This window comes from Micromys minutus, assembly GCF_963924665.1.
Source record: "Micromys minutus genome assembly, chromosome: 23".
Lineage (NCBI taxonomy): Eukaryota > Metazoa > Chordata > Mammalia > Rodentia > Muridae > Micromys > Micromys minutus.
Window position 1 is genome coordinate 7,990,710 of NC_137958.1, and position 10,193 is coordinate 8,000,902.

General features: G+C 45.0%; 1 protein-coding gene across 1 annotated transcript in view; it reads left to right on the forward strand.

The window, feature by feature from the left end:
• CNPY1 (canopy FGF signaling regulator 1) overlaps positions 1-9,530 on the forward strand; it is a gene marked incomplete at its 3' end in the record, with an annotated part of 35,548 nt that extends 26,018 nt beyond the window's left edge. Inside the window, exons 2-4 of the mRNA XM_080936495.1 lie at positions 3,810-4,013; positions 5,633-5,729; positions 9,493-9,530. Of these exons, the coding sequence (XP_080792621.1) occupies positions 3,810-4,013; positions 5,633-5,729; positions 9,493-9,530 (339 nt within the window). The remainder of the gene's footprint in view (positions 1-3,809; positions 4,014-5,632; positions 5,730-9,492) is intronic.
• Positions 9,531-10,193: the final 663 nt, after the last annotated feature.

Consider the following 10,193-nt stretch of genomic DNA (forward strand, 5'->3'; position numbering starts at 1 on the left):
GTGACTGCTAGGCCTGTGTTGCCCACAGACCTATCTGTATAAACAGGAAGTTTGTGGAATCTTGAAACAGCAGTAATGAGATTTCTGTGACGCTCCAGCTGCCTTTTATCAAGAGACCAGAAAAAGTCTCTTACTGGCTTAGTCCAGACATGACTACTTTTTTTCCCTACTGTGTACAATACTGGAAATTCATCAACTTTTATTATTTCTCACCAAAGTGAATTCCTTTAGAATAGTAATCATAATGTCTTATAAAACTAAACAGCTGATGTAATTTGCACATTAAATAAAGGAGTGTTATACAACAAACTCATAGCAGCCAATTAACACAAAGGCTAATTATATGTCTCATCAGCCTACAAGCATTTCTGGATCCAAGCCTAAGTGAGGTAAGATGCTGTAACTTTTCGGATCTAAATTTTGACTTTTAACCTGGAACAGTGATGGTTCCACTCTTCTCAGATGGAAAGGCACCTGCCACACTACATCCAGTGTTTGCTGTAAGGCACTAATTAACCAAGCCTCAAGAAAGGAAAATCTGTGCAACGATATGAAATTATCAACCACTAAGCAGGTTAAAGGCCACCTTCCTGTCTGAAGGAAAGCTACGAAGCAACCAGGCAGAGGAATGAAGTTTATTGGCGACTGCCAGGCTGTAATGGCAAAGAGGGACCCATCACAGCCAGCCTCTGCACGTCCATTGTGCTGTGACATAATTGTATTCCTGCCTGGTTGTGATAGCTATCAAGCAAGAAATTTGCTACAAGATTAACAGAGACACAGTAATGAAAAAACATGGAGCATGCTGTAATTGGCTGTTATTAAAGTGTAGTCATAGTGGTTTGTAACGAACTCCCTAGCTACAGACTCGTGGACAAATCCAAACCAGAATTTTTGGATACTTTGCTTCCGTTTCTAAGTTGTAGTCTGGGTACCTCCCACCCACACCTTTGCACACTTCACCAGCCAGTGGTCAGGAGAAGCCTGAGGCAGCGGGGGTAGATACTGCATATACTTTAGAGGTGTAGGAGAGCTTCTAAACTGGGAGAGATTGGGTTTACTTTGTGGTTCCCCCGGAGAGTGGCGAAAAGATCCCGGATCACTTTTACATTTCTAACATGCTATAGGAGTCCCTGTAAAACAGGAAGAAAACTGTTCCAGAAGCACGAACGGGTTCTCTACCGACTCAGCAGCGGCGACGACGGCCTGTTCCATTCATATTTTAATGAGGCCAGTATCTCTGAGACAGTCCTTGCCCGCGGAGGCTCGGGGTTCCTGGAAGATCACAAAGGGAGTCGCTTTATTGACAAGTCCTATTCAAAACCTTCAGTGTGTACAAAGAGGGGCTTGGTTCTTATTCCGCTTGTCTCACTAGTTACAGCACTCCTAGAATCCGAACAATCCGGGAAGGGGGGGGGGGCTCAATTATTCTATGAACAGTCTCTAAATATACCAAAGGTGGTTCAGCTGAGTACAATCATATTAATGTAATGTTAATACATGTAGAAAGAGCTGTGAGGAGAAACATCTCTTAAAAATATGTTCCCAATACAAGGTGCTTAGGGATTTTAAGATCAAAATTTAGAGACTCTTCCGGTAAAATGACCTCAGCACCATCAGGTTTGGGAAGGCTCTCTTTCCTTTTCCGGAGATGCTTATCTCCGGAAAAGACTCCTGCAAAAGGCTAGCTAGCTAACATTCAAAAGCTGTCAATCTTCAGACTTAAAAAGAAGAAAAGTAAAACAAGACCTGTAGAAATCCACGCACCTGCTCACACACACCTATATGAGCTGAAGCAGGGCACACCGCCTTCCTATAAAGGTGTAAGCTTATACTTTAAAACAACTCACCATTAACCCCACTGATGGTTTTAAAGTAAAGGCCTGTTTTCAAAAAGTACAACGGAGGAGATTTTTTTTTTTTTTAAGTAAAAGCTTTCAGAAGTAATGTGTAGAAGCTTTTTGTGATTTTGCCTCAAACTTACAAGGTTCAGCAGTCCTCTGTGCACACCTCGGATTATCAGGCCAACTTGAAAAGGGAGGAAAAACAGAACAGTTTCTGGGGGGGGGGGGGGGGTTGAGGACTTTCTGAACCTGGCAACTGGACTGGTCTTCCCAGGGCCCTCTTCCCAACGCTTGGGCCCTCCCACTCAAGGCCCTGCCCCACCCCCCACACATCGCCTGCTTTTTTGATAGGAGTGGGAAGAAGAGAGTGAATTTTCCTAGTGTTTGTTATGAAAACCTACCTTTCACTGTGACTTAAAATCCTGCTTTGTAGACAACTATAAACTGGCACTTACATGTACCAGTTGAGGAAAGATGTTCTGCAAAGGAGGTCATCCCTGAAAACGCGGGCCCTCGTTGTGTTCAAGGCCCGCTTTGAATCTTTAATGGAAGAATTCGCCCTTGCGATCTCGTGCCTTTCCCAGTGGCCCCTCGGAGTTTACCGAGTCTATTCGATCTTCAACTGTGTCAGTAAACCTGTGAGTTTCTTCTTTGCAACTTAAAAAGCTTGAAAAACACAAATATAAACGTCATTTGTATTTGAAAGTGTCATTGTAGAATCTTGGGTTTTTTACTGTAGATGTTTATTTTTTATTTTTAATTTAGTGAATTTGGAAAAAAAGAACTCGGCACCTGCCGTGGAGGGTTCTCTTTCTAGTTCGCAGACGCATTTAATTAATTGCTCTTGCGATGCCAGGGCCTTGAAAGTTCCCGGTGGCCTGAGGTTCACCTGAGCCACAGCAGGTGTGGGGCAGTGACCGAGCGCGGTCCTAGCGCTCTGTCACTGCTCTCTGTCCCCGCGCTCCGCGTGAAGTGCGCGCCTGGGGTCAGCGTCCTGATGGACGCTGGAGGAGGCGGCGATCTGGGGGTGTTCCTCCCGGGCTCCGCCGCCCGCGCTTTCATATTAATTGCGGATCGGCTTTGCGGCCAGATGGCGGGGGAAGCGCCGGGACCCTTTGTGCGCCCCGAGCGCGCCAGTGAATGTCGCCCAGTCGTTGGCACCGGAAGGGTTCACACTGCGTGTGAAAGGGGACAAAGGAGACTGGATATATCAACACTGCAGAAACCGAGTTCATTTGTCATGCAGCCCCTTTCAGCGCAGTTGTCATGCAAACTTCCTTCTTTGATCAGCAGAGGGTGGAGAGAGAGAAAGCGCGCAAAGCCCCAGGCCCGGCCGGGCGCCCTTGGCGGCTCCACGCCCCTTCCGGAAGGAGCCGCGGGGACCCGGCCTCCTGCACCTTGACCCGTCTAGACGCCGCACGAGGTTTTGTCTCGGTTTCCAAGGGCGCGGGGTGCTCTTTGACCCGCGCCCGGGGCGGAGGTGGTGGCACGGAGCCCAGCGCACCCCGGCAGGTCCCGGAGGGAGAGGGGCGCCCGGGACGCGCGCCAGCTGTTCCCAGAGCAAGCCCGGGCCAATGAGGGGCGCCCCGGGCCCCGCTGCCCACGACCACCTCGGCGTGGACCCCGCATAGCCTCCTAGAGAAGTCCGGAAGGCGAGGGGGGCAGCGCGACGCGGAATTCCCTACAGAACTGATGCGCTCTCGACGCCCCTCTCGCCTCCCATTTTCTGTGCTTTAGCCTCTTTTCAACAACTTTTAAAAATGATATCTACAAGTACCCCTTCTAAATTTTCCCTTCTCTTACTATTCACTGTAAAGCACGTTGTTTTCTCGCTAGACTCTAAGCTCTCTTCAAGCTGCATAAAGAACGACGCGGCTGCTTCCATTGGGAAGCCGTCCTTTCACTTGTTCTTTGGACCCACGTGGGCGTGGGCAAGTGTCCTGGCTGCTTCTGTTCTTCTCGTAGGTTCCCCTGGCCCAGTCTGAGGCGTTCCTCATCGACCTTTTGGATAAAGTGTGTGAACGAATGAACGATTACCAACTGGAGGACGACCCTGTGACCAAGCAGAAGTATTTCAAGAGATACGCTCCGAGAAAGGGAGACAAAATATACAAAGAATATAAAAAGTTCTTCTTTTATTCTGATGCCTATAGACCTTTGAAATTCGCGGTAAGCCCCCTTCTAAGAGCCTGTCGGGTCCCCCACCCCCATCCTGCCTGTAGCTGCTCTTGAGTTGTTGGTGAGCAGTGGTTAGTCAGGCACTTTCACAAGCCCTGTCCTGTGGTGCCTCACTGCTTAAAGTCTTCACTGAACACTGGGTGCCTTGGCTTGTGAGAGGTTGTGGCATGCGTCATTGATGAGTGAGGAGGCTAAAGGGAGTTTTACGGAAGGTGCCTGTGTCCCCTGTCCTGGGGACATGGACACCATTTACACGTTGCTTGTCTAGGTATTCTTCTGGTGTGGATTGAGTTCAGCCTTCCTTGCTGCCTTAAGGAATCAGGGGTTGTGGTTTCTAGGCTGAAATCTGAATGGAGGCCAAGAGTCGTTAAGAAATTCACAAATCTAGATAGATTACTGTTGGAGCAGTGCCCCCCCACCCCCACCCCACAGGCTTCTCGGGATGTAGCTCAAGCTGGGCTACACCAAGGCTTGGGGTCAAGAGCTAAAGCTGACTTTACAAAAGTTGACCTCTGTCTTACTAGGGTGCGCCTTGCAATGTATTCCCCTCCACGCTGTAGAAACACAAGTGATGGGCAGGCCTTGTTAAAAAATTTATTAAGTTCACACAGTGGCCAAAATGTCAGGCGTGCTTCAGCCCCAACGTGGGGCTGTAGCTGACATTTGGAGATTTCATTTTAATTAAAAAGTGAGGTCAACGATTCAGGGCTAAAAGCCCCATGGAACCCGGATGGATGCGGACCGTGAGTGTGTTTGTCTTTCACAGGTTTAAAATAAACACATTATAGTGGAATTTAAATATTTTTAAATGCCATTTTAAAATCTTAAGAGTCTTGCTTAATGAACTCAGAGATGGTTTAAAAGTCTCCAGTGGTTGGCCATCAGTAAGTAAACTCACAGTTCCAAAAAAGGCCGCCTGGTAGTTCTTGAGAGATAACACTACACACAAAATTTAACACTTTCAGATCCCATGATAACTTGGTGCTTCCTCCTGCCTGAAGTGTCAGCTTGTTTTATTTTTATTTTTTATTTACTCTAGAAAGCAATCCAAAGATTTGAGCTAAGTTCCTAAAGGATCTACAGAGAAACTTTCCTTGACCAGCAAGGAAAGGCACAGTGCTCCGCAGCTAACGGGCAGGTGCCATGTTATGAAGGCAGAGGAACCTCAGTTGTTTCAAATTTTCAAACCACAAAGTGGATTACTGTGTTCAACTGAAAGGGAATTAAACAGTGCTAGGAAATGTGGTCTTTCAGATGCTGTAGCACAAGAAAGGAAAGCTTCCTGTTACTTCCTGCCTGTTGATCTCTAAACTTTAGGAAGAGAAACAAACATCGCCAACCATTATTCCTCCTCTTCCTCCTCCTCTTCCTCCTTTTAGGTCTCGGAATCCAGTAATCATGTAGTTAGTTCTAAGGAAAATGATAGAATTAGCATTTTTGGAGGAAGGATACTTTTATGTGATTATGTAACAAAGCAAAGGAGCCAAGAAAATAGACCTCAATGGTTACATGCTTTTCTGTGCTCAGCTACTATAATGTCACTGAGTCTGCTGATAAGGGGTCCTGCCCATGAGTCTCGGCTCACACGTGTTGCTATTGTGTTTCTGCAGTGCGAAGCCATCATTGAAAAGTATGAGGATGAGATATTCGAACTTATCGCCCAGGAGGCACACCATCTAGCTGATATGCTGTGCAGTGAAAAATCAGGTACTGTGTCTAGTGTAACACGTGCTCCCAGCCTCCCCTCTTGGCTCTCACTCAGCCTTGTACAACTCATCTGCAGGGTAGCCTGACTGTCTGACTCCCAGCCCAGCTCTAACACAGGTTTCTGGGGACCAGACCCCTGCGCCAGAAAACAGAGCTGCAGAAGCCCAAGCCAGAGCCTTCCCTGCTGCCTTTCCTTCCCTGTTTCTGTTTTTGGTTTTGGTTTTGGTTTTGGTTTCAAATAATTTGGGCTTGACTTTACCACTGATTTCTCAGAGTTTGATGATCCCAAAACCATGGATGATAGATTTTTATATGTTGGCCCAAGAGCTTTAGTATTTGTCCTAACAACAAAAGAAGAGTTTTTTTATTTTGAAAGAAGAGTTTGTTGCTTGTTTGGGTTGGGGGGTTATTTGGATATTTTTTTCCAGTTTTTTTCCCCTGAGTATCTTCATCTAAGGTTTTTTTTTTCCCCTGTCCCAACATGCTTAAATAATACTTGCTTTATATTTTTAGGCACATGTATGCCCACTTAGAAACTAGAAAAATAATGAACTATAGAACTATAGTTATCTACTATATGCCAAGGTGAAGCCCGTGCTAGCCCCTCCTCAGTGTGATTGAGCACACCTCTGTTCTATTTTCACACATGTTTATACAGATAAGAACGGGCTGAGTCTGTTGAGCAGCGTTTCTCAGACATCCTTAAGAGAATGAATGAGTTTATATGAAGACAATGGTTTAAACCAGTGTAGCGCTCTGTAAGCTATGTAGAAGCTTGAGGTCAAATTCAGCAGAATATCCACATGCCAATGGCACATCAAATACGGTGCTCAGGTCTTTGAAGGAATATTGCTGTGTGTTTGTAGCTACATATTGATACCATGTGAAGTTTCTAGATAAGAGGGCCACAAATCCACTAACAAGATAGTTCAAGTGTTCTTACTCTGGGAAGACAATAAGGTTGCTTTCTTTTTAAAATTCCATCCCAGTGGGAGCTTGTAGAAAATTCAATAAAATGGTAAAGAAGATGCTTTAACAGGCTGAGATGTTTTATATAGTTATTTAATTATAAGTTATGTGAACATTTGCATAAGTTCATGACCATACTTTCCAAAGAAAGGCTTTCTGAGGTATTTCAGTCAGTTTGGCTGACACAGGTGTTCATCAGATATTAATATATATAAGATGGGCAGGGTTTGAAATTTCTCTGCTAGTCTTCTTGTAAACAACAGAACCAGCCATAGTCACCTGTGATGGATACCATAAATGTCTACATGAACACTCAAGCTTTCCAGAAAGACCTGAGGGGGTGTTGGCCTCTGTCTCTGGGAGTCACTGCCTCTCAGTTAAGCTTCTTGGGGAGGACTAATCCCAGGTTCAGCGATATGACTCAGTTTTAGCAGTGTTAGCACCCTCTCTCCAGTTTCTGTGTAGGTGGAATTAGAAATAAAACTGGAAGCCCTAACCCTGGAGAATAAACCTGAGAGCTGTGTAGAGCTGCTAATGTGAAAGCGGCCACTGCATTTGATTGCTTTTCAAGTCTTCTTAGCAGCAGCTGGGCTGTGCAGAGTCAAAGGCAGTGCTGTGCCCCAGCATGGTGGATAGAGCTCTCTCAAGCTGTGCTCCCTCACAAAGCTTGTGATGGATACAGCAGCTTATATGGAAATCAAAAACTGGGGGCAAATTAGTGTTTAACAGGGACGAAGCTCCCTAGAAAGCTTCTATGAAAGCAAGATAGAATGCAGACTGACATAAATTACTGCCAGAAAAAAAAGTTAAAATAAAACTCAATGATAAAAACGGTCTAGCTACCAGGCAAGTCTTTAGTTTTAGAAATATATATCCTCTAAATAATTTTTGACTCCCTAAAATCAATAGGTGAGTGTTTTCCCTATTTTCAAGATGGCATCTTGTATGTAACATATATTCATGAAGTAGTTATTGGTTAATGTACAATTACCTATGCATGACCTCCAAAACACACACACACACACACACACAGAGAGAGAGAGAGAGAGAGAGAGAGAGAGAGAGAGAGAGAGAGAAGAGAGGGAAGAGAGTGCTAGCTCTAACCTGAGTCATATGGGCTCAGTCTCAAGAAAAAGCAACAAATTGTAGCCACTGGAAGACAAGCAAAGGTTTCTACTCCTGTGATTTAACCCATGGGATGGCTTCAGATACCCATGGCATGAAATGGGACTCTTTCGTGTCACAGAAAACCTCTTGGTACCTTGATGTGTTGTTTACAATACAGTACAGTGGCCTTTCATCCAGAGCAGGGTACCAGAGATTTCAGAGACTCAGTGTATCTTCTGCTATATCACGGCTTTGCCGCTGCCTTTTTCCAGCAATGTAAGCCGTGTCTCAGGGCTGCATCCTGTATATAAGTGTGTATGTAGCGGGGCACAGTATGTGAGGATAAGTTGCCATCCTGAGAACTGGGGGAATGCTTGTCCATTAGTCACAGGGAGATAAATAATTATTTAGAAAATAGATTGTTTTTATAACTAGGGATTTTCTGGACACTTGCTTTCCATATCTAGCAAACACACTGTATATATGAGTTTTTCTTTATCCCACTTTGTCTAGATTGTCTCCCTTTCTTTGTAGCAGAGCAGATGAGGCCCGTCTGGCTCAGCCATTCACCCTCATGCACGGATATAAATGGGGAATGCTGGAGAGGACCTGTCTACGTCTCTGGGTGGCCATGTTTGAATTATGAAGTACCATAGCAGAGAGAATCTTATAAACACTGCTGTCATCTGATGGGTGGAGATGGTCTCACTGAGGGAGGGTACTGCCTGAACTTGTGGGTGCCACTTTGGTGTCATGCACTGGGCAGAAGGGCCACTGAGCCCACTGTGCTCATGGAGTCGGGCTTAGTCTTCTTATTTCTTCTTCTCATAGACAAAAGAACAAGGGGTTGGGGGAAGTAACTTCACAAGGTTTCCCCAATGGCATCTTCTATGGTGACCCCTGTATCTGCAGAGTGTCACTTAGATATCTTAAATCAAAATGACTAAAATCATGATATAGTATCGATTATGACCCAAAAATGCAACTGTGTTCATAAAGGTAGAGGGCGTGAGGCTGTGGATTGTGAGTGGCTACACTGTATTCTAGAGATGTAAGGATCTACTTGGAAACATAAATAAATGTATTCTATATTGATCACTCTGTGGTAATATCTAATCACAACCTTTAGAAACATATTAGGGGAACTCATGGTGTAAGATAGCAAGTATCTAGAAATGGCTAGTTGACATTTAAGTGAGCAAGAATCTTCAGTTTTGTCTGACTTCTCAATCCAAGAAAGGATACTTTAAAAGACTATGTAGCTAAAGTAGTCCACAGCCTTTCTTAAATAGAACTGCTACCCTTGCTTTCAAAAGGAATGTAATGTGAATCAAAGTAGCTAGTGCCTCCCCAGTTCCAAGCCAGCATCCACACCCATTCTGACTGAGAATGCCCGTCTCCCTTAAATGCTCCCAATCCTATGGAGGCTCCCAATGACGCTTGCTCAAAAAAAGACTGGAAGATGGGATGAGAACAATGGGGTTGGCCCTTGAATCATTCTGGAACTGGGCTTCGGATCCAGACAGGTGTTGGAAATGTGTTTCTTTCTAATTTTCCACGTATTTACATTTTTTAATAAGAAAATCTTTAAAAATGTGCTGCTGCTGGTGGCATGGGCTTTCTGTAGAGAGAGAACAGCTCAATGGCCTGGATTTACTGGTTAGTGACACTGTTACTCTTTCTCCAGATCTGTGTGGCACTCCTACCAACAGTCCTGAACCCTAGGTGTGAGAGGAGCGGAGTCAGCCTGACAGGTCACTGGGCGCCTCCACCTCGTGTGACTGCCATGATAAGGAAGTTCATCTCCTGTCTGCTGAACTTGTCTCATGCGTGATATTGGTTTGAAAATCTCTTGCTTGGCATCGTGACAAACCCCAAGTCTTCTCTTAGGTGAAGAGCAGTTTATAAAACAGAACACCCCTTTGCATATTCGGATGGAAGCTGGGTTGGCAATAGAGCATTAAATCTGGCCGTGGGAAAAGGGTGAAGCTATTTCTGGAAGTCAGTAGGGAATTAAGGGTGGGTCTGAGCAAATGTGGCTGAGACGTCCAAACAGTTTGCAGTTTCAGAAGAACTCAGTTTGATTTCTCAAATTCTTCATCAGCCACAAATTCAAAGCATTGAGTTGCAACTAATGCCATGGGTTTGTTATTCTGGAAGGTTCTGCGTGGTGCTTTTAAAGCCACCCCTCTCAAGCAAGAACGGGACTTACAGATCTGGAAACTCTTCTATTTTAGAACTTCATCCCTAAGATTCAACAGAACAGATAAAAGAGTGAATACTCTCACAGTGGAATGGCCATCAACCATCCTGACCGTGCCCTGAGTTCAGAGATTCTGAAGGGGATTGCATAGTTGGTTTCAAAAGATGCGGCACTAAACACCTTTT